The 24407-nt window shown below is 47.2% G+C and overlaps 1 protein-coding gene across 4 annotated transcripts; it reads right to left on the reverse strand.

Annotated features, from left to right (window-relative positions):
- Positions 1 to 451: 451 nt before the first annotated feature.
- Positions 452 to 23614, reverse strand: LOC135545524 (SLAIN motif-containing protein-like). Of its 4 annotated transcripts, none has more exons than XM_064973178.1 (9): positions 23523 to 23614; positions 21364 to 22070; positions 12830 to 12969; positions 7571 to 7702; positions 6715 to 6855; positions 3229 to 3558; positions 2746 to 2847; positions 1364 to 1631; positions 452 to 1157 (listed from the first exon to the last, which is right to left on the reverse strand). In XM_064973178.1, exons 1-9 carry the CDS (start codon positions 23526 to 23528, stop codon positions 1091 to 1093), a joined length of 1893 nt encoding a protein of 630 aa, XP_064829250.1. In that variant the 5' UTR covers positions 23529 to 23614; the 3' UTR covers positions 452 to 1090. The 4 variants fall into 4 exon arrangements, with proteins under 4 accessions (XP_064829250.1, XP_064829249.1, XP_064829252.1 ...); XM_064973177.1 differs by having other exon boundaries at positions 2746 to 2850; positions 23523 to 23613; XM_064973180.1 differs by lacking the exon at positions 23523 to 23614 and adding an exon at positions 22787 to 23081 and having other exon boundaries at positions 2746 to 2850.
- Positions 23615 to 24407: the final 793 nt, after the last annotated feature.

A 24407-nucleotide genomic window follows, 5' to 3' on the forward strand; every position in this document is an offset into this window, starting at 1 on the left:
TAAAATAATTTGTAAATCTACAGAATGTAAACAAATTAACAACCCTTTGTCTTCTCTCAACTATCATAAAATATAGACTGGAATTGGAATGTTATAAAACATCTTCTGTACTCTAGAAGCTCTGTCCAGGTCCTGTCTCCAGTGTATCTGTGTGGTGATCGGGTTCTCCATGCCAGGGAAGCTCTGTCCAGTTCCCGTCTCCAGTGTATCTGTGGGGTGATCGGGTTCTCCATGCCAGGGAAGCTCGGTTCCCGTTCCAGTGTATCTGTGTGGTGATCATGCCAGGGAAGCTCTGTCCAGTTCCCGTCTCCAGTGTATCTGTGGGGTGATCTATCCAGTTCCCTCCAGTGTATCTGTGTGGTGATCGGGTTCTCCAGTGTATCTGTGTGGTGATCGGGTTCTCCATGCCAGGGAAGCTCTAAGTTCTCTCCATCTGTGTGGTGATCAGTTCCCGTCTCCAGTGTATCTGTGTGGTGATCGGGTTCTCCATGCCAGGGAAGCTCTGTCCAGTTCCCGTCTCCAGTGTATCTGTGGGGTGATCGGGTTCTCCATGCCAGGGAAGCTCTATCCAGTTCCCGTCTCCAGTGTATCTGTGTGGTGATCGGGTTCTCCATGCCAGGGAAGCTCTGTCCAGTTCCCGTCTCCAGTGTATCTGTGGGGTGATCGGGTTCTCCATGCCAGGGAAGCTCTGTCCAGTCTCCAGTGTATCCGTGGGGTGATCGGGTTCTCCATGCCAGGGAAGCTCTGTCCAGTCTCCAGTGTATCTGTGGGGTGATCGGGTTCTCCATGCCAGGGAAGCTCTGTCCAGGTCCCGTCTCCAGTGTATCCGTGGGGTGATCGGGTTCTCCATGCCAGGGAAGCTCTGTCCAGGTCCAGTCTCCAGTGTATCCGTGGGGTAATAGGGTTCTGCATGCAAGGGAAGCTCTGTTCATCTACAGTGGTCCAGCCTACAGAGGTATGTTCATAGGCTAGCGGTATGGTCAGAGACAAGTTGGTGTTGCCTACAGGGGTACGTTCAGAGGCAATTAAGTTGGTGTTTATATAAAAACGTGAGGTAAAGGAGAGAGGTGGAGGAAGTTCCCTTGTTGCCTCAGTAACAGCCATCTCGCCACGACTCATTTGAAATTGGGCCATTCGTTCTAGTCATCCCCATAGACCTAACGAACAAAGACAAAAATGACATAAGTCTTGATACTTGTAAGAGAGCCATTCAAATGGTTTGTGCCCTCCACTGATAAGGAGTAATCACGTTTAACCAACGGAATGACTATTGAAATTCACACTCGTATCAACTCACTTTGAGTAATCATCCCAAGTCATAATACTGAATGTGTATTTCTAAATCAATCAAGCAAATAATCACCTTCTATGTGGATGGGCCAGTCTACTCCTTGAGGATGGGGCTGCTGCTTGCCTCCCACCCCCAGTAGAGGCTCTCCCGGCTGTGTAGGCTCCCCCATTGGCAGGCCCTGTGGACTGGACCCTCCGTACCCCTCCATTGGGTCCACTCTGGACTACAGGCAGGCCCCTGTAGGGCTGGCGGGCCCCCGGCATGGAGCCCATGGCTTTGACAGGGACCCGCATGGACAGATGGGACTGGCCACTGCCTCGCATCTGACTGGATGACATACCTGGGGGTGATGGGCATGACGAGAGGGGTTTAGGAGAGCACTATCCACACACTGCAAAGTAGTACACTCAAAAAGTTTACATATGGTCTTTCACTTATTTCATGTTCATATGTCAATGCTCTGATGACAGTACAATACATGAGAGAAGAGCACATTCTCTGTATACATGACATCAGGAATTATGTCAGCAAAAAGTTGTAGACTAGATGCTTTTACCCAGAGGACTATTAGTGGAACTGTGGTGTATAACCAGGGAGGGAGGGACAGTACCGAGGGAGGAGTTGTAGACTAGATGCCTGTACCCAGAGGACTATTAGTGGAACTGTGGTGTATAACCAGGGAGGGAGGGACAGTACCGAGGGAGGAGTTGTAGACTAGATGCCTGTACCCAGAGGACTATTAGTGGAACTGTGGTGTATAACCAGGGAGGGAGGGACAGTACCGAGGGAGGAGTTGTAGACTAGATGCCTGTACCCAGAATAATATTAGTGGAACTGTGGTGAAGTTGTGAGTAGGTCTGATTTATCTGCTGTTGGGTAGACGGACAATGTTTACCTGAGGAGTGGGGCAGGTGTAGGTAAGGGTTACCTGAGGGGGGGGGAGGGGGGGGGGGGGAGGGGGAAGTGGGGCAGGTGTAGGTAAGGGTTACCTGAGGAGTGGGGGGGTGGGGGGTTACAGGTGTAGGTAAGGGTTACCAGAGGGTGGGGGGGGGGGCAGGTGTAGGTAAGGGTTACCAGAGGGGGGTGGGGGGAAGGGGGGCAGGTGTAGGTAAGGGTTACCAGAGGGGGGGGGGAGGTGTAGGTAAGGGTTACCTGAGGAGTGGGGGGGGGGGGAAGTGGGGCAGGTGTAGGTAAGGGTTACCAGAGGGGGGGGGGGGGAAGTGGGGCAGGTGTAGGTAAGGGTTACCTGAGGAGTGGGGGGGGGGAAGTGGGGCAGGTGTAGGTAAGGGTTACCTGAGGAGTGGGGGGGGGGTGGGGGGAGGAGGTGTAGGTAAGGGTTATCAGAGGTGTAGGTAAGGGTTACCTGAGGGGGGGGAGGGGGAAGTGGGGCAGGTGTAGGTAAGGGTTACCTGAGGGGAGGGGGGGGAGGGGGTGCAGGTGGGATATACGGTTACCAGAGCTCTGGAGGTTAGCCTCCATGCTGCGACTGTTCCTGACCGCCTCCAGGGAACGCAGGCTGGTGCGGGGGGCCAGGTTAGGCATGCTGTGCCTCACCTCTTCTGGAACCACACACAAATGGCTAAAGTTGGAGAAAGACCAAACGAAAACTGCATTCTATAGCAGGATCTATCAAAGTTGGTCCAGGGGCCCTCCCATGGTGCATATTTTGGGTTTTGCCCTAGCACTACACAGCTAATTCAAGTAAAAAAAAGCTTCATGATGAGTTGGTTACTTGAAATAGCTGTGTAGGACTATGACAAATACCTAGTGGGGGCCCCAAGGACGGAGTTTTGGAAACACTGTTCTATAGCACTAATCCATTTATAAGTCACGTCCTCAAACAATAGAGAGTACATTAACTGAATTCCCTGTAGTTCTGACTGTACTGCTATGTGTTCGGTTTGTGTGCGATACAGTAACACTCTCCAGTCTCCTACCCTCGGTCTTGGCGAACTTTAGCAGCTCGGGCCCGGGCCCCTGTAACGATCGCCGTGGAACACGTTGTCGGGGGGCCCCCAGCCTGCTGTACTCTGCCTGGCCCTGCAAACCCGTGGAGGGGGAGAGGCAGCGGGGCGAGCTCAGGGGAGAGGGGGAGTAGCGGAGGCGTCGCTGGGGCAGAGAGCAGCACTCATCCTCCTCATCCTCCAGGCTGTAGGTATCAAACTCCTGGTCGCTGTAGGTCCCACCCCGACGTAGAGACTGGAGGGAGGCAGAGGAACTACGACGAGACACTGAGGCAGAGCTGGAGGCATAGTCCTGTCTCAGACCTGAGAGGGGAGAGAGTTAGACCCTGCCACAGGTGAGGACATACACATGAATGAACAAGGGTCTACTGTATTTTACTACCTCCCTGACCAAGGCCCTTCTCCCCTGATTGCTCAGTTTGGCTGGGTGGCCAGCTCTAGGAAGAGTTTGTGGTTCCAAACTTCTTCCATTTAAGATTTTTTATTTATTTCACCTTTATTTAACTAGGTAGGCCAGTTGAGAACAAGTTCTCATTTACAACTGTGACCTGGCCAAGATAAAGCAAAGCAGTTCGACACAGAGTTACAAACAAACTTAGTCAAAACACAACAGAAAAATAGAAAGTTGTGCAAATGTAGAAGAGTAGGGAGGTAGGCAATAAATAGGCCATAGAGGCAAAAATAATTACAATTTAACATTAATACTGGGGTGATAGATGTGCAAGTAGAGATACCGGGGTGCAAAAGAGCAAGAGAGTAAGTAGTAATATGGGGATGAGGTAGTCAGGTGTGTTATTTACAGGCTGTGTACAGGTACAGTGATCACTAAGCTGCTCTGACAGCTTATGCTTGAAGTGAGAGGGAGTTATGAGTTTCCAGCTTCAGTGATTTTTGCAATTCCTTCCAGTCATTGGCAGCAGAGAACTGGAAGGAAAGGTGGCCAAAGGGGGAGTTGGCTTTGGGGATGATCAGTGCAATATACCCGCTGGAGCGTGTGCTATGGGTGGGTGTTGCTATGGTGACCAGTGAGCTGAGATAAGACGGGCTTTACCTAGCAAAGACATATAGATGACCTGGAGCCAGTGGGTTTGGCAATGGATATGTAGTGAGGGCCAGCCAGCGAGAGCATACAGGTCGCAGTGGTGGGTAGTATATGGGGCTTTGGTGACAAAACGGATGGCACTGTGATAGACTACATCCACTTTTCTGAGTAGAGTGTTGGGGGCTATTTTGTACATGACATCGCCAAAGTCAAGGATAGGTAGGATAGTCAGTTTTACAAGGGTATGTTTGTCAGCATGAGTGAAGGAAGCTTTGTTGCGAAATATGAAGCCGATTCTAGATTTAATTTTGGATTGGAGATGCTTAATGTGAGTCTAGAAGGAAAGTTTACAGTCTAACCAGACACAAAATTTGTAGTTGTCCACATATTCTAGGTCAGAACCGTCCAGAGTAGTGATGCGGGCAGCAAATCGGTTGAAGAGCAAGCACTTAGTTTTACTAGCATTTAAAAGCAGTTTGAGGCCACGGAAGGAGTGTTGCATGGCATTGAAGCTAATTTTGAGGTTTGTTAACAGTGTCCAAAGAAGGGCCAGATGTATACAGAATGATGTCATCTGTGTAGAGATGGATCAAAGAATGACCCGCAGCAAGAGCGTTTTTTTGGAGCATATACCCACGTGGGTGATTGAAAGATGAACTGAGGTCCACACTCCAGTTGGTTGTGGTAATACACCGTAAAGTTGGTTGCCCACCAGGGAATCACCCGCAGCAAGAGCGACTTCCTTGATATATACAGAGAGGAGTCGGCCCGATAATTGAGCCCTGTGGCACCCCCATAGAGATTGCCAGTGTCCGGACAACAGGCCCTCCAATTTGACACCCTGAACCATGTCTGAGAAGTAGTTGGTGAACCAGGCGAGGCAGTCATTTAAGAAACCAAGGCTGTTGAGTCTGCCAATAAGAATGCAGTGATTGACAGAGTCGAAAGCCTTGGCCAGGTCGATGAAGACGGCTGCACAGCACTGTCTTATCGATGGTGGTTATGATATCGTTTAGGACCTTGAGCGTGACTGAGGTGCACCCATGTCCAGCTCGGAAACCAGATTGCACAGTGGAGAAGGAACGGTGGGTTTCGAAATGGTCGGTGATCTGTTTATTGACTTGGCTTTCGAAGACTTTAGAAAAGGCAGGGCATAGCAAAGGGTCTGAATATTTATGTAAATAAATTTGTCATTATGAGGTATTGTGTAGATTGTTTAGGATTTAGAATAAGGCTGTAACATAACAAAATGTGGAAAAAGTCAGTGGGTCTGAACACTGTATACAAAGAACCATCAATAGAAATCAGGTCAAACAAAAGGAAGTGCAGCTAGTTTGCAGTCTTTCCAGCTTCAGTTTGAAGTTACTGTGTTAGCTGTGTTGTTGACTAGCTCTCGTACAACAGTGTCCTGACGAGAGAGCACATTTTTCCAAACCAAGTGAATTTGCGCATCATTAGCTAACATGTTATGGATGTATCCAAATAAATGGCACTGGAGAACAAACAAATGCAGCTACTTTGTTGTTATTCTGGCTGCACTGTTTGATGTGACTGTAAATTAGCCTTAGATAGCTAGCTAACTAGCTAGCTAGCAACCCTAGCTGTGCGTCAGGACTATATCTTGTGGGAGGATGAAATTGTATGAAGAAATTCAGCACTTTTAAAGTTGAATGAAAATGTCAATCATTATTTGAATGTGTTGGTAACCTGTTGTATAAAGGTGATAATGCCCTCGAAGCCAGTGTTTGGAGGATATATTGGCATGGGTAACACTGGCTTCTCAGGCACTATCACTTAAGTGTATATCTAGTATCTACATGGACAATAACCCTGAAAGACATGGACACACACACCCACCCACACATTACAAACACAGTCCTGCCCTAAGCATGCACTACCACAAAGAGTCGGCATATTCTCAGTCTACTATATTCTCAGCATATTGACAACAACAATGATGTAACCCTTTAGACTTTGGTAAAACAGTATTCTAGACAACACCACTCACTCTCTTCCTGTAGGCGGGCCATGATCACAGAGTCATTATTCTAGACAACACCAATCACTCTCTTCCTGTAGGCGGGCCATGATCACAGAGTCATTATTCTAGACAACACCACTCACTCTCTTCCTGTAGGCGGGCCATGATCACGGAGTCATTATTCTAGACAACACCACTCACTCTCTTCCTGTAGGCGGGCCATGATCACGGAGTCATTATTCTAGACAACACCACTCACTCTCTTCCTGTAGGCGGGCCATGATCACGGGAGTCATTATTCTAGACAACACCACTCACTCTCTTCCTGTAGGCGGGCCATGATCACGGGAGTCATTATTCTAGACAACACCACTCACTCTCTTCCTGTAGGCGGGCCATGATCACGGGAGTCATTATTCTAGACAACACCACTCACTCTCTTCCTGTAGGCGGGCCATGATCTGGACGTCAGTGAGGTCCTGTAGCTTGTAACCCATGGTGATGGAGTCGTCTGAGGTACTCAGCTCACTGTCTACAGACGACTGGGAACTCAGAGCAGAGTGCACACTCACGTAGCCTGAAATTACAATAACACAACCGTGATTTAGATCACACACACAACTTCCCCTTGAGATAAAAATAAGGACTATAATACAACCTGAAAACCATGCAAGGAAAGGACATGCAACTATACATCATCCATACCAAGCTATACAGTAGTCTATCTGTATTACTCTCCAATCTTAGACTGAGGGCTGGTCCAGTAACAAGGTTTCTGGATCATGCCTGCATTATGAGAGGAGAGATTTTAGAAGTCCTGACTTCCCTGTCTGTCCTACTGGATTAGTCTAGACACAGCGCTGAGGATAGCTGGAAGCATGAGGTGTCTACTAGGCATCAGCAGGGCCATCGTCTGACACACACACACACACACACACACTTCATTCAAACTGACAGAGAGGCAACAACAGCATCCAGGGTGTTTGGTTATGTAACAGATGGGATTAGGAGGGGTCACCAGCAAGCAAAACATTCACCTACTTCATTCAAAGGAGTGTTATTTACAGTCTGTGTTCATAATAATAACATAAGCATTGTGTTGGTTTATATAGCACCACCCACACATTGGGAAGTTAACATGTTTATACATGGGCTATTGCTTTCCCAACAGGAAAAGTTTGAGAATTCAAGTTTCAAAAATCTGATACTACTTTATCTTGAGTTCCACCAACACAAAAAAACCCAGAGAGGAGCTGAATGTAAAGCATGTGGTATGTTAAAATCATGCATACCTGAGCCACCACTGGCCAGTAGGGTTTTGTTAGTGGATTTGTTGTGGTGCCCAGGAGAGAGGAGGCCGGAGCCAGAGGAGCCAGCCTCCCCCATCTGACCAGAGCTGCTGTAGATGCTCCTCCAGCGAGATGCTAAAAAGTAACACAGGAGGAGACTCACAGTTACATAAAACAGAGTCAAGGCACAGTTTGAGGCCTGTATCGTGCCAAAAGACTACTTCACTAGAGCATGTTTAAGACTTTTTTGGCCAACATTCGTGCCTTGTAGGCAAAAAACCAACCTTGGGGTGGGAGCGAGTATGTGTTCAGGATTCCGTTACCGTTCTGTAGATACCGAGTCTGAAGTGAACAAGAACTTTAAAAAGTCATTCCTGATCAGAGAGAAAGTACGACTTTCTGAGTTTCTAAATGGCCGTGGCTGGTTCAATTTGAGCTGTGAGACTAGAGGCATTCGTTTTCCAACAGCTTTTAGAACTTACTGTCCTAAATCAATACTTACATAAGAGCTAACTATGGAGGCTGTGACAGGACATTCATTCCTAGGGCAATGGGTTCTATATAATGTTCTCTTACTTCATCGTCATTGTTTGCTGATATACACTGTTTGACACTACCTTCATTCTAGTCGGCCCCATTGGTGTCTATATTTTTACTGACTTCACACAGAAACATTGTCAGCTACTACCTCCATTCAGACTCATTGCAGGTGCCAAATGGGCCACCTTCATCCAGGAAGCAGTATTGTTTGCTATTCAATGTCTACAATTGGCTCGGTCAGTCATTGAGCCAATGGGCCACAACAACACAAGTTTAGCAGGGTGAAACTGTCCAATATCACACTTCTATAACATGACTGATAACTACGGGGGTAGGTTATAGCCTAGTGAATGACTTTCTAGATTCTCCCGCTGCCAGTGGGTAGGTGATGTAATACAGTGAGTGTAGGAGTAAACTCTGGAGCCGTAGTCTCCTGTATCACACATGAAAGTAGCACAGTGGTGTGCATGTTAACATTTCCCTTCTAAAGTGGGTAGTTTCATGCCCTAACACAGACAGCTGTGTTCTGGTGCTATAAGACTATCTGACCCAGGGCAAGGTAATTCATCATAAAATTGTTTTGTCAAAATTACGAGATAGACTGTCTACATTAGGGGTGGATGTATTTGAGGACACTGTCTACATGAGGGGTGGATGTATTTGAGGACACTGTCTACATGAGGGGTGGATGTATTTGAGGACACTGTCTACATGAGGAGTGGATGTATTTGAGGACAACTTGACAGCAGTGTCAGTGCACCAGAAGCAGTCAGACTCTATAAATATCAAAGACCACATATGATTGATTAGACCACATATGCCATAAGTAGCCATGTGCTGATGCATAGACCTGGGCCTTCTTATCAAAAGCTCCAGCTGCGGTCAATCTATCCTCAATACAACCAATCCTTTTTTATAGAATCTCTCATGATCAACAAAACAACTTTTGTTACATCTTGGATCACCAGAAAATTATCTTGTGATCTCTATTTTAGAGCCCTACACACAAAACGAGCAGTAAACAAGACTACAGAGGCTTGGGAGGATAGATAAACTGTAGCAAAGTTCCACTGAAATTGACCATGACAATTGCTCGGTCAACAACTTTGCCTGTGTCCCATATAGCACCCCATTCCCTGTTAAGTGCACTACTTTTGACCAGGGCCATAGGCTCAAACCATTCTGTGTGCATATTGCCATGTAATGCATCCACACTCCCTGGAAAGATATGTAGCACTCGAGGAAACTTGGAGTTACCGATGGCAACGTCTCGTTCCTGGATACCGGTACCTCGGCTGGGACCGAGGTGTAGGAAGCGGAGAGAGACTTGGGGCTGTGGTCGGAACAAGTATAACTAGCATTCCAACGGGGAGATCGTGAGGTGGCTGGTTAGATACAAGGCCCACGTTCGGCTGGCGATTTCTCAGGTAACAGGACAGTTATGGGAGTAGCAGGAGAAAACCTAGTATCCAACATATCGTTCAGAAAACTGTGCCACAACCTGGTCCAACCCGCATTCAGCTATGCTGATGCTGCATGGGTGTGGCCCCTTCAGGATCTGGAAGGGATGGAGGGGGCAGGACTGCTGCACACGCCTCCGGTGGATGGCAAGCTAGCTGACGACCTAGCACCGTTGGCTAAAAGGGGGTGGCGAATGCAAATCCTACGATCCCTAAAAAGCACTGTCGCTTGTCGGATGCTGATCTGTTGAGCGAGTTTATTAGCAAGTGCATCGGTGATGTTGTACCCACGGTGACTATTAAAACCTAACCCAACCAGAAACCGTGGATTGATGGCAGCCTTCGCGCAAAACTGAAAGCGCGAACCACTGATTTTAATCATGGCAAGGCGACCGGAAACATGCCCGAATACAAACAGTGTAGCTATTCACTCTGCAAGATGAACTAACTAGCTAAGCGTTAGTCACTCACTTCGGAAGTGCTTTGAGAGACTAGTCAAGGACCATTTCACCTCCACCCTAGTCCCACTAATTTGCTTACCGCCCCAATAGGTCCACAGACGACGCAATCACTGCACTAACTCATCTGGACAAGAGCAACACCAACGCAAGAATGATGTTCATTGATTACAGCTCAGCATTTAACACCATAGTACCCTCCAAACTCGTCATTAAGCTCGAGACCCTGGGTCTCGACCCCACCCTGTGCAAATGGGTCCTGGACTTTGACGGGCCGCCCCCAAGTGGTGAGGGTAGGAAACAACATCTCCACCCCGCTGATCCCCAACACTGGGGCCCCACAAGTGTGCGTCCTCAGCCTTCTCCTGTACTCCCTGTTCTCCCATGACTGCGTGGCTATGCACGCCTCAAACTCAATCATTAGTTTGCAGATGGCACTAGTGGTAGGCTTGAATACCAACAACGACGAGATGGACAACAGGGAGGAGGTGAGGGCCCTCGGAGTGTGGTGTCAGGAAAATAACCTCACTCAACGTCAACCAAACAAAAGGAGATGATCGTGGACTTCGGGCAACAGCAGAGGGAGCACCCCCCTATCCACATCGACGAGACAGTAATGGAGAAGGTTGAAAGTTTCTCGGCGTACACATCAGACAAACTGAAATGGTCCACCCACACAGACAGCGTGGTGAAGGCGCAACAGCGCCTCTTCAACCTCTGGAGGCTAAAGAAACTTTGCTTGTCACCCAAAATCCTCACAAATGTTTTACAGATGCACAATCGCTGGTATTTCCTGGTTCCGAAAAGGGACAGGGGGTTACGCCCCATTCTAGACATGCGTGACCTGAGCAAACATCTGAGTTTGCAAATTCAATATGCTCACAAAGCAACGGCTGTTCCGATTGGTGCTTCTCAGCAACTGGTTCGCCACCCTCAACCTAAAGGATGCATACCTTCATGTACCCACAGAAGGTTCCCGAGAATCCATTACGAGGCCTATGAGTTGTTGGTACTCCCATTCGGCTTGTCCCTCTCACCTCGTCTTTGCAAAAGGTGGTGGAGGCAGCTCTGGCACCCATGAGGGGCCAGGGGCTGAGGGTATGGGCCTCTCTAGATGATTGGCTGATAGCAGAGGAGTCAAGGTAACAAGCGGTTACATACATCCAGGCTGATGTCCCATGTTCAGGTCTACGTGTTATTGTAAAATCAGAAAAAGAGCCGTCGAACCCCATAGCAGCACATTCCATTCCTGGGGCTCGAGTTACAGGCACACTTAACTATCCCTGGCACACCAGTGGCCTTGGATCCTCCTTTACGCGTTGCCACCAGTGGTTCTGATCCACGTTAGAGAGGAAGCGCTGGGAGGGCTAATCATATATTTGTGTGTATCCCAGTTGGCCCAGGCAGCTTTGGTTCACAGAGATCAGTCACCTTTTAGGCAGGGACCCGTGGCGACTCCAGTTGCACAGGGACCAGTCGTCCCAGGCGCATGGACCGGTTTGGTACAAGAGGCCAGAGATTTGGTTTCTATTGCCCGAGAGGCCCAATCTGATGGCTAGGGGTTTACCTCTGAATGTCATTGCTACCATTCATTCTATGCGTGTAAGTGGCAAGAGTTTGAGCTCTGGTGCCAAGATAAAGGACTTTGAACCATTTCCCTTTTCACCTCCTCCTTCTGCTTCTGAAGAGCAACAGAGGTTGCATGCTCTGTGTTCACATACATAGAATGGCCCCGGGATATCCGGTTATGTGCCCAGCTTTGTCTGTTTTGGCTAATCCAGCTCGCGGCAGTGTCTCTCCCACTGGATTGCATCTCCCTGGCATATAGCAGCAAGGGTTACCTAGTGCCCACTCCACCAGGGGTCTGGTGGCGTCTTTTCACGGGTTGACTATAGGAGATATTTCTGCCACGGCGAGTTGGGCATCACCACACACTTTCTGTGGGGTTTTCTAGCTTGTTACAGCTCTCAGTGAGGCCCACAAGGTGCTGACTGCTGGGACAGGGGAAAGTCAACCGGTAGCACGCAATACCCAGACTGACGCATCGAATGCGGTCAGGTCTGGGTGGTCTGCCATGGGCCATTTAACTTAGTATCCATTGGGGGTCGATTTGGGGCATGATTAAACTTCCCCATAGTATGTGGTTGACTGACAAAGGCAATGTAACGTTATGACGAACTACTGTTCCCTGAAGGACAGGAAACAACATTGGCCCTACATCGCCTGTTCCTGGGCTCAGTGAAGAGCGGTATGAAATTGAAGTAATGAATCCGAGTCTCACGCTTATCACTTGTGAAACGCGGGGCTTCCAGCGAGGCGCAGACTTCATTGACCATGTCAGGAGTGATTGTCAATCCTTTGACTGAAGTGGTGAGAGTGCAACTCCCCATAGTATGGTGTACTTAGTTTCCCTCCTTCAGGGAACAGTAGTTCTAGTCATAACAGTTATTGGATAGGAGGCCATACTGGTTATTGCCAGATACTGCGCTATGACTGCATTCACTGGTGGTCAGTGACAAACTCTATTTTCTGTATTAGTTTATTGCTTGTTGTGAGGTTATTGGGTGTAGGACAGGCTGTTGGTTATTACAAGGTTATTGTACAGAAGGATTCCTTTACAGTTATGTTATTGTATGGTTATTATACAGTTATGTTTATGGCTACCAAAATGTATGATTATTATTAAGTTATAGGATACTAAGGTTATTGTACATGTTAGTGTAAGGTTACTACGGTATAGTTACTTTAGGGTTGTTATATAGTCATCGTAAGGTAATTATAAAGGTTACGAGGTAGGTGCATACTCTGGTCGAGACGGTTGAGCAGGGTGCGACAGGCCACCTCCGTCTCTGGGCTGGGGTGGTCCAGAACCTTCCGACACCACTTCAGAGGAGACTCAGGCCTGGGCTCAGCAACTACCTGCTTCATAGGGGAGACATACAACCTGCAGAGACAGAGAGAGAAGAGATGAGGCAGGCAGATGGGGATGGAAAACAGAGAGGAGAGCAATGTGTTAGATAAAGAGGCAGGGAGTGATGAAAGGAAGCAGATGAGAAAGTGAGGTGGCAGTGGATGGAGAGAGGGAGAGGCAATTTACATTTTGCAAAGCCTCAAAGCCTGTTTATCCAGCCTGTCTGCAGCCAAGCAAACAGCAGAACAGTGAAATAAGAACACAGTATTAAATGGTTCGCTGGCCTGTGAGGTATGTATTTAATAACCTTTAGTATGTGGGAAGGCCTACAAGACGCCTTCGTCGTTTAACCATGGTGGAACACAACCACACACAGGAACAAACTCAGTATCCTTCATGACACTAATCATCTACTACTAGAAATAGGCTAGCTGTTACATATGCCTCTTGGAGGAGGGAACAACACCTTGCTACACACAACTCCCCGTGGAGTGAAAGAGGTATGGGATTGTAGGTGTGAACATTACCGTTTACCGGGAGTTTATTCCTAGAAAATACTCAACTTGTTCCAACATAGAGCAGCATGTCTTGGTTGCAAACATAAGCCACAGGACACAGTGTAGCGGGAGGATCGGGGCACAGTGTAGCGGGAGGATCGGGACACAGTGTAGCGGGAGGATAGGGACACAGTGTAGCGGGAGGATAGGGACACAGTGTAGCGGGAGGATCGGGACACAGTGTAGCGGGAGGATCGGGACACAGTGTAGCGGGAGGATCGGGACACAGTACACTTGAAGTACAGTCAGGCCAGTCTTTTGACCAAAACCCATCCAATTATTCAATCCTAGACAGTAACCACACAGCCCATTCCAACCCATTTAGTTCTGCCCATTCTAGCCTATCACCATATTCCCAGGCAATAACCACAATCCACAACCACAGTCCAGTAGTTGCAGTGCTGTGTGTTCAAATCAAATTTATTTATATAGCCCTTCGTACAGCTGATCTCTCAAAGTGCTGTACAGAAACCCAGCCTAAAACCCCAAACAGCAATCTCCTAATGAGGGCTCTACTGTACTGTCCTCACCCAGCCATCACTACGCATTACCTTCTACTGTACTCTCCCAGCCATCAGTATGCATGACTTTCTACTGTACTGTCCTCACCCAGCCATCACTACGCATTACCTTCCACTGTCCTCTCCCAGCCATCACTACGAATTACCTTCTACTGTACTGTCCTCACCCAGCCATCACTACGCATTACCTTCTACTGTACTGTCCTCACCCAGCCATCACTACGAATTACCTTCTACTGTACTGTCCTCACCCAGCCATCACTACGCATTACCTTCTACTGTACTGTCCTCACCCAGCCATCACTATGCATTACCTTCTACTGTACTGTCCTCACCCAGCCATCAGTATGCATGACTTTCTACTGTACTGTCTTCTCCCAGCCATCACTATGCATTACCTTCTACATGTAATGTCCTCACTACGCATTACCTTCTGTACTCTCCCAGCCATCACTATGCATTACCTTCTACTGTACTGTCCTCACCCAGCCATCACTACGCATTACCTTCTACTGTACTGTCCTCACCCAGCCATCACTATGCATGACTTTCTACTGTACTGTCCTCACCCAGCCATCACTATGCATTACCTTCTACTGTACTGTCCACTCCCAGCGATCACTATGCATTACCTTCTACTGCCTGAGTTGTCCACTGACACCACGTCTTGCCTACTGTAGACAATATGCCTAGTCTACTACATAACCTCCTCACGTGATGATCTCAACTGATGTCTATATTTAACATCAGTGATCAGCCTGATAGTCTTGCAATGCTTTGTCCGTTTCTAGAGTACATGTGAAGTCTAGCTAAGTAGCGGTGAGTGTTTTGAGTTGAGGGACTGCCAAGTCCGTTAGGTCGTTTGATCCGGGTCACATGCCGAATGCGTTGAGCCGCGACACATACACCTGGCTGTGCTAACTGGTTTTTGAGTAATAATTTTCCCATTTGACAAACACAACCCCTCTATTCCACTGGGACCACTGAACACAGAAAGAAATGATCCATGTCACTCACATACAGGACAGCTGTTAGAGTAGTCAGTCGGGGCTCTAAAAAGTCAGACAACTTGATCCTGGAACCATTTACCAGCAATTGGATAGCTGACTGGCAGTGGCTGATGCTAACGACTAGGCCCAGTTAGCTTGGCCAGTTGTTTAACAGTGAGATCATTTGATACTCAGAGCTACAGTTGCAAGTGTAGAGGCACTAAGGGCAGATGATTTGGTAAATGGACCATTTGGGATTTTACATAGAGATAGATATACCGTCAGGCACGCCATCACCTGCACGCAAAACAAAGCTCTCGCGCCATCACCCAACGGGGTTACTTCAGGGTCCCTGCCCAACGGGGTTACTTCAGGGTCCCTGCCCAACGGGGTTACTTCAGGGTCCCTGCCCAACGGGGTTACTTCAGGGTCCCTGCCCAACGGGGTTACTTCAAGCCTCAGATTACTCAGATTTCTCCAAACCTCCCAGTAAATGTTTTAAGTAGCAGAAGGTCTATGATGGATCACATGCTGCCTAAGTCCTCCCCAAAGCAGTTTAGCCCCCAACAGCATCCACCTGGCCCAAATGGCACCCTATATAGTACATTTGGGATGTAACCCTGAGCCCTAGACTCCAGCCCAAAGCAGCTTGGGGTCCATGCCTGGGCGGATTATTTATTGAATGTTGTGGTAGTGAGAACCTCCTGGGCCTCATGCAGACTGGTTATTGATGTGGTAGAGAGAACAAGACCTCATACAGACTGGTTAATGGTGTGGTAGAGAGAACAAGGCCTCATACAGACTGGTTAATGGTGTGGTAGAGAGAACAAGGCCTCATGCAGACTGGTTAATGGTGTGGTAGAGAGAACAAGGCCTCATGCAGACTGGTTAATGGTGTGGTAGAGAGAACAAGGCCTCATACAGACTGGTTAATGTTGTGGTAGAGAGAACAAGGCCTCATACAGACTGGTTAATGGTGTGGTAGAGAGAACAAGGCCTCATACAGACTGGTTAATGTTGTGGTAGAGAGAACAAGGCCTCATGCAGACTGGTTAATGGTGTGGTAGAGAGAACAAGGCCTCATGCAGACTGGTTAATGGTGTGGTAGAGAGAACAAGGCCTCATGCAGACTGGTTAATGGTGTGGTAGAGAGAACAAGGCCTCATGCAGACTGGTTAATGGTGTGGTAGAGAGAACAAGGCCTCATGCAGACTGGTTAATGGTGTGGTAGAGAGAACAAGGCCTCATGCAGACTGGTTAATGGTGTGGTAGAGAGAACAAGGCCTCATGCAGACTGGTTAATGGTGTGGTAGAGAGAACAAGGCCTCATGCAGACTGGTTAATGGTGTGGTAGAGAGAACAAGGCCTCATACAGACTGGTTAATGGTGTGGTAGAGAGAACAAGGCCTCATGCAGACTGGTTAATGGTGTGGTAGAGAGAACAAGGCCTCATGCAGACTGGTTAATGGTGTGGTAGAGAGAACAAGGCCTCATACAGACTGGTTAATGGTGTGGTAGAGAGAACAAGGCCTTGCTGCTTTGGATTGTTAATCCACAGATCAGCTGCTAAAGTAGCTACCAGGAATGCAACATGGTGCCCGTTTGTTTGCGTCAGACAATACTGTACAAAATGGGACGGATAAACAAACGCATAATGGGTTTTAAAAAAACACCCTGGACTTGGCAAACACACAACCCACAGGCCATGATGAACCTTGTGGTGTACAGAGGGAAAATTAAATTAAAATGGATTATTTGGGAATTAGCAGTCTGCCATTACAAACATTGAGGTAATCCAATTGTGTTAATTAAATTCTGGTAAACAAGCCAAGCTTCTCCACAACAGAAGAACCCAGACTAGACACACAGTAACAGTACAGGGCTGACATTCATTTGAATGATGCAAAATATGGTACTGACTTCCAGGACTTTGCCAGCAGTAGCGACTGAACGAGGAGCTCTGCATGTGGGATAAACAGAGGACAACTAACGCCTTGTTTCCACTAGTGATGCACCGATATGTCATTTTTGGCCGATACCAATATCCAATATTTACAATTTTAGTGGCTTTTTAAGCATTCTAGTACAGTTAAATAGTTATCACACAAACGGACGCAGCGGTCTAAGGTACTGCATCTCAGTGCAAGAGGCGTTACTACAGTCCCTGGTTTGAATCCAGGCTGTACCACATCCGGTTGTGATTGGGAGTCCTATAGTACGGGGCACAATTGGCCCAGTGTCGTCAGGGCTGTCATTGTAAATAAGAATTTGATCTTAACTGACTTGCCGAGTTAAATAAAAGGTTACACACACAAAAGTTATTTTGTTGACATTTACGCATGTCCCCATTACCAGTAAAACATCATCAAAACCGATTTCTTTCGCCTTACTTGCTGTGCTGTTTGGTTCAGTCGTTTCATTCTCAACCAGGATTGCTATGGAACCCCATTTGGGTCTTTGTGTGTCAAAAAAGATACACGTCAAATAACAACATCTGTTTCAGTAGCTATAGTTCGCTAGCTAACTATATAGCTAGGTGTCATAAAAATAACCCTAATTTATAAGAGAGTTCTTATTTGGTTAATTGTGGTCGGACTGATCAATGTGAAGGTAGCCACAATAAGGATTAGTCACAAGTGGCCTTTGCTGTTAGCCTTCAAAATAAAATAATAGCATAATACTACCATTTGTATTCATTTGCATTACAATGACATACTTTTATTTTGAAGGCAAACCGGAAATTCCACTATTGTGCCTAATCCTTATTGTGGCTAGCATCACAACACATAACCCCGTGCAGTCGAGCCTCACTAGCCAGATTAAGCTAGCTGGCTGCTTATAACGTTAGCTTTGGTCAACAGGGTTAAGTAGTTGGCTAGCTATTTTTTTTTTTTGAAGTTCAATTTTAATAGGCAACCTAGCTAAATACTTACTCACAAGGATTCCTAAATCATTGAAAGAATAATGAAAATGACTTCCTGTTCTACTGGACATTGTTTTCAGGCTGGTTGTATTGGTGCTAGCTAGGTACTAAGCTAAAGCTAGCTACCTCAGAAGTTGCAGTCAAACAAATGATACTTTATTACCAATGCGGTATTATTGTAAACAGAGTTTGAGGCTGGTGTTTGCAGACTTTTGTACAGCTTTGACAGTGCTACTGTATCTTATTAGACAGGCAAAGACCCAAACGACGTTCCATAGTATGCATGTCGTGAAGCTAATAGCAGGGACTATTACTGTGTAACTCCGGTAGGGCAACATCTGACAAATAGCGCACCTGGTAGTTTGTACTGGTGGTTGACCAGTCGGCGAAAGCAAACATGGGCAAGGTTAGGAATGCTGTGTTGCACGTTTAGCGCAAAATTTTACGTGGAGTCATTACGTCATGTACCTACGTTATATAGCTATGCGTGTCAGCTTTGACATCAGTTTTGCACACTGGGGCGTTAAACTGGACGGCCAATAGAGGCCAATACCGATGTTGGCATTTTTAGCTAACATTGTCCGATTCCAATATGTTCACCGATATATCTCGCATCCATAGTTTCCACTTCTCTGGCTGTGGAAAATGCTGTATTGACTGCAGCCTTGGACCATCACAGTTTAACAGGGGAACATAAGTAACTGTGTGTGTCCTTTTGAACTTTGCCAAGAAGCAATAAGTTAAGTCATGCCATTGGAGGGTCTATGGCTGTATCTATGAGGGCCTATGGCTGTATCTATGAGGGCCTATGGCTGTACCTATGAGGGCCTATGGCTGTACCTATGGCTGTACCTACGAGTGCCTATGGCTGTACCTACGAGTGCCTATGGCTGTACCTACGAGTGCCTATGGCTGTACCTACGAGTGCCTATGGCTGTACCTACGAGTGCCTATGGCTGTACCTACGAGTGCCTATGGCTGTACCTACGAGTGCCTATGGCTGTACCTACGAGTGCCTATGGCTGTACCTACGAGTGCCTATGGCTGTACCTACGAGTGCCTATGGCTGTATCTACGAGTGCCTATGGCTGTATCTATGAGGGCCTATGGCTGTATCTATGGCTGTACCTACGAGTGCCTATGGCTGTACCTACGAGTGCCTATGGCTGTACCTACGAGTGCCTATGGCTGTACCTACGAGTGCCTATGGCTGTACCTACGAGTGCCTATGGCTGTACCTACGAGTGCCTATGGCTGTACCTACGAGTGCCTATGGCTGTACCTACGAGTGCCTATGGCTGTACCTACGAGTGCCTATGGCTGTACCTACGAGTGCCTATGGCTGTACCTACGAGTGCCTATGGCTGTATCTATGGCTGTACCTATGAGTGCCTATGGCTGTATCTATGGCTGTATCTATGAGGGCCTATGGCTGTATCTATGAGGGCCTATGGCTGTATCTATGGCTGTACCTATGAGTGCCTATGGCTGTACCTATGAGTGCCTATGGCTGTACCTATGAGTGCCTATGGCTGTACCTATGAGTGCCTATGGCTGTACCTATGAGTGCCTATGGCTGTACCTATGAGTGCCTATGGCTGTACCTATGAGTGCCTATGGCTGTACCTATGAGTGCCTATGGCTGTACCTATGAGTGCCTATGGCTGTACCTATGAGTGCCTATGGCTGTACCTATGAGTGCCTATGGCTGTACCTATGAGTGCCTATGGCTGTACCTATGAGTGCCTATGGCTGTACCTATGAGTGCCTATGGCTGTACCTATGAGTGCCTATGGCTGTACCTATGAGTGCCTATGGCTGTACCTATGAGTGCCTATGGCTGTACCTATGAGTGCCTATGGCTGTACCTATGAGTGCCTATGGCTGTACCTATGAGTGCCTATGGCTGTACCTATGAGTGCCTATGGCTGTACCTATGAGTGCCTATGGCTGTATCTATGAGTGCCTATGGCTGTATCTATGAGTGCCTATGGCTGTATCTATGAGTGCCTATGGCTGTATCTATGAGTGCCTATGGCTGTATCTATGAGTGCCCACAGTAGCAAAATGCTTTAAAAACAGAAAACACAAGCCTTTCTTATTGGACACGTTTAGGTAGTCCCGGTTTCAGTCCATTTTATTTGGTGCCTATTGAATAGGACCCATGTGTCCTTGACCATTGAGAGGCCAAGTTGTGCTGTGCCAGTTCTGGCTCTGAGCTCAAGCCTCTAGCTTCCTTCCGTCTCTGGGTATTCACATCAGCACTGCACTGAGTAAATCACGGTGGCTGGCTGCCCCTAACCCAGTGGTAACAGTGGCCCCTAACCCAGTGGTAACAGTGGCCCCTAACCCAGTGGTAACAGTGGCCCCTCCCCCTCTAGAGCAAGGTGCTCCCTCTAGAGCAAGGTGCTCCCTCTCTCTTTCCATTTCAGTCTCCCTCTCAGTCACTATACATCCTTTCTCTCCACACTACCCCCTCTTTTCTCTCTCCAAATCACAGATTCGGTGATCAGAGGGACTGCCTGTCACAGCCCATTTTATATAGCCCACAAAGCCGAGCATTTCCAAAGCAGAAGCAGCACTCAGATATTTCCATTGAAAGGCTGCTGTGGCTAACTAGCTCTGCTGCATAAAATCTGCCTATTTTCTGCACGGTTTCCTCTGGTTGTTACATATCACTGAAACCAGGCCAACTGCCACTGCAGAGACCCACCTCCAACCTAGGTCTACGTCCCAAACAGTGTCTTATTCCCTACCTAGTGCACTAGGGCCCATAGGGCTCTGGTCAAAAGTAGTGCACTACAGGGAACAGGATGCCATTTGGGACGTATGCCAGGTCAAATGTACACTTTTGTATGACAAAAAAATAAGTTGCGGTCATAGTCTCTCTACTTCTCAGAGTGAAAGGTTCAACAGAACCATAATGACTCATCTGGCTATAGGGCCTTCCATCATCCTGAGTGTGAACACAGTATGACATCAAGCTGACCCCTAGAGACAGTGGTAAACAGATGTCGCCACTCCAACATGTGGGCTACAGACTAGTGAATGTTCGTCTACGTGAGTTCCTCGGTCGTCTGCAGTGATCAGAATGTCTGCTAGGAATGAGTTTCATCTGAACAGTTGTTTCACGACAGAGCACAGAGTGCAGTATCTGCAGGTATAGCAGAAAGGAAGGGACAGGAGACTAAAACACAGACACGCCAAAGGCGGACCAAGACCCTTTATGATCCAAGCATAGCGAATAAAAACATACGCGACCTTCCAGACAGTGTGCAGAGAACTCTGTCTGCATCTGAAAGGCTCTGTTTGCTACACAGTTCACTACTGGATGAGAGATCTGAGAGGCCCTGGTCAAAAGTACAGCATTCGCTAAACAGGAAACTGGGTGCAATTTCACACGCAGCCATTCTCTCTCCTATCACCACGGTACCTACCAGCTGTCCTCGTCATCCACCTCTGCAAGGTCCTCCCATAGGTCCAGAACATCCACTTCATCCAGGGCCAACGGGTCCAATCCCGAGTCGCTCTCCGCCAGGGTCTCAGACTCATAGCTGTCCAGAGAGGGACTCTCTGGGGTTGTGCTTTGCCCCTGGGTCTGCGCCGGTCCTGGTCCGTTCCCGCACGGCAGGGTCAGAAAGCCTGCACACAGTCCACCATCCTCCTCTTCCAGGTTAACTACAGGGAGCTGGGACATATCCTCACTGCTATTACTGTCCTGAGGAGGGGACAGCTCCAAGTCACTACTGCTGTCCTGAGGAGGGGACAGCTCCATGTCACTACTGCTGCACCCTAGTTCACTGCTCCCCAACCTGAGAGAGGAGTTGTTGTTGTTGATCACTCCTTCACAGGAGGAGATTATCTCATTGATGTTGGTACTGGTTGTGAGGTTAATGTTGTTTGTGGTGGTCCCTCTGAGATGTAGATTCTTACTGCCTCCCCTGTTTCGGAGTGTTTGATTCTGGACCTCGAGTCTTCGAATGAGTTCCTGGAGCTTACGTACCTCCTCCAACTCCACCCCTGCTAGCTCCTGCTCCTCCTCGTAGCTCGGCTGGGAGGGCTTCACAAGACCCTCCGCACAGTCATTGTCTGCTGGTTGCACCGCACTGGAGCTGTGCGGAACTACCATGTCTCTCCCGGTCTGCTAGAGGAAGAGAATGTTTCGATCAGCAGCTTGCCCAAGGAACAACAAACCATCAGACCTTGGGTACAGACGCTCAGCGAGGTACAGATCATGGTTGAAAACAGTGGGGGGGGGGGGGTTGTCACCGCGTTGCGTAAAATGGCTCATTATTAGCTGGACTGTTGTGAGATTAGCAGTTGATGAGCTTGTAATCAAATCATCCGAACAACCAAACTACGAGCTAATCGTCGGGGGGGGGGATAGCTAATCAATTCAATTTGATCATAGCAGCGTTTGTTTGCCAGTAAAGCCAAGGCCATATAGACTGGGGTAAAATGTATTTTCTGCCTAGACCAATTAACTAGCAAGCTCCCATGATTAGCACCAATAATACCGCCACGATGAATAAAGAAATATCCTAAAATAACGACCGAAGCCTCAAAGGCTGACAAATTACAGGCTAGCGGCACAAACAGCCCCCACACTCGTTCAGTTTCATTGAATGCCGCCAACGTTTACAGTTAAAAGATAAGTCCAGCTTCTTCTTGCTATTTGTCATTAGCTAATTATCAAAAGTACAACTTTAATACACATGAATTTATAATAATATATAACTAAAACACACACATGTATTTATATAATTTATCATGCAAGCCAATAGATAATTTGATGTTATATCGATGCATTTTCAAAAGAGTCGTTGGGTTAGTTAGCGGAACATAACAAACCTGCTGTACCTGCACCGGTTGAGCTGAGCCGTTTTGGTGTCAAAAGATGTTCGAGTGAGCCTGCTAAATCCAACAAACGAGAGTTTGCATGAATCAAGGAGGTTTGCAAGGTATACTAAAAACGTAAATCATATGTATCAACAAACAAAAAAAGAACAGCTATATGATTGTCGATGTGATGTGGGGGGTCCACGCTAAGCCATTTTCCCCGTTAGCCTGTAATTGGCTAGCTAACTCGCAGCTATGTTTTGCCAGCTTTTGAGGGACTCGAGTTGACCCAATCAGGGCATTGCTCCCGCCCCGTACTTGACATGACCACGATATTTGGTGCCACCTGCAGGATACTCCAGGTGTTGCCTGCCGTTCTCTTCTCATGCGCTAGAGGTCGCCGAATACAAGGAGAAAGCAAAAAGAAACATGTAACCCAATGGCACACCTGGGGTGCATTCAGTTCGCTTCAACGTTTGCTACGCTGCGTGACTATTTGTACTTAACGACACATTTCCCCAAAACGCTGAGCATTGTTCTTCAACAGCATTTGAGGTACAGCCACAAAAATGTCAGTCGACATGAGAGTAAATTAGATGTATTGGGAATGTTTGGTTGTACTAGTTATGTAATCTACCACAATACCTATAATTATCAAAATAAACCATACATAGGAAACATAGGAAAATAACTCCTCTGTAGTATTGTGACACCACACCTCTCTTTATCTGTGCCAAGATAACACACCAAAACGTACCATCATTGCTCAAGATCTGCAGAGCTCTTACTTATGTTGCAAAGGTGATTCTCACGGCAATAAACAGGCTTCCCTTATTGAATTGTACCCGTAGATAATAGAGCAATGAGTAAGTAGTAGTCTAGGGCCAGAAACAAGCTCAGGGCAGGGACTGGATCTGATGTTGACCTAGTGGAAGAATACTGGGTTGGGTTCCCAAAGTGAAGGCAGAGAGAGAGGGTGGAACCTGTGAGGAGTGTCAGTTTGATAGTAACTCTGCTGGTTCAGGAACGTGTACTAACAAGTATGCACATGTTACTGTGTGTGTACACCACCATATTCTTCACTATATCAAATCAAATCAAAGTTTATTTGTCACATGCGCCGAATACAAGTGAGATGCTTGCTTAAAAGCCCTAACCAACAGTGCAATTTTCAAGTAAAATATAGGTATGAGGTGAACAATAGATAAGTAATGAAATAAAACAACAGTAAAAATATAGTGAAAAATAACAGTAGTGAGGCTATATACAGTAGTGAGGCTATATACAGTAGAGAGGCTATATACAGTAAAGAGGCTATATACAGTAGCGAGGCTATATACAGTAGAGAGGCTATATACAGTAGTGAGGCTATATACAGTAGAGAGGCTATATACAGTAGTGAGGCTATATACAGTAGAGAGGCTATATACAGTAGTGAGGCTATATACAGTAGAGAGGCTATATACAGTAGAGAGGCTATATACAGTAGAGAGGCTATATACAGTAGAGAGGCTATATACAGTAGTGAGGCTATATACAGTAGTGAGGCTATATACAGTAGCGGGGCTATATACAGTAGCGAGGCTATATACAGTAGTGAGGCTATATACAGTAGTGGTCCTAGACTTGGCGCTCCGGTACC

The sequence above is a fragment of the Oncorhynchus masou genome, chromosome 9, assembly GCF_036934945.1.
Source record: "Oncorhynchus masou masou isolate Uvic2021 chromosome 9, UVic_Omas_1.1, whole genome shotgun sequence".
Lineage (NCBI taxonomy): Eukaryota > Metazoa > Chordata > Actinopteri > Salmoniformes > Salmonidae > Oncorhynchus > Oncorhynchus masou.

Bases quoted from the DNA above. Each gene is read 5' to 3' on its own strand.
- LOC135545524 (XM_064973177.1), bottom strand. The intron at 7,703-12,829 runs GTATGCACCTAC...GTTACTTTTTAG, and splicing joins GCTCAACCGTCTCGACCAGA to CATCTCGCTGGAGGAGCATC. The intron at 1,632-2,745 runs GTAACCGTATAT...CATCACCCCCAG, and splicing joins GGCTAACCTCCAGAGCTCTG to GTATGTCATCCAGTCAGATG.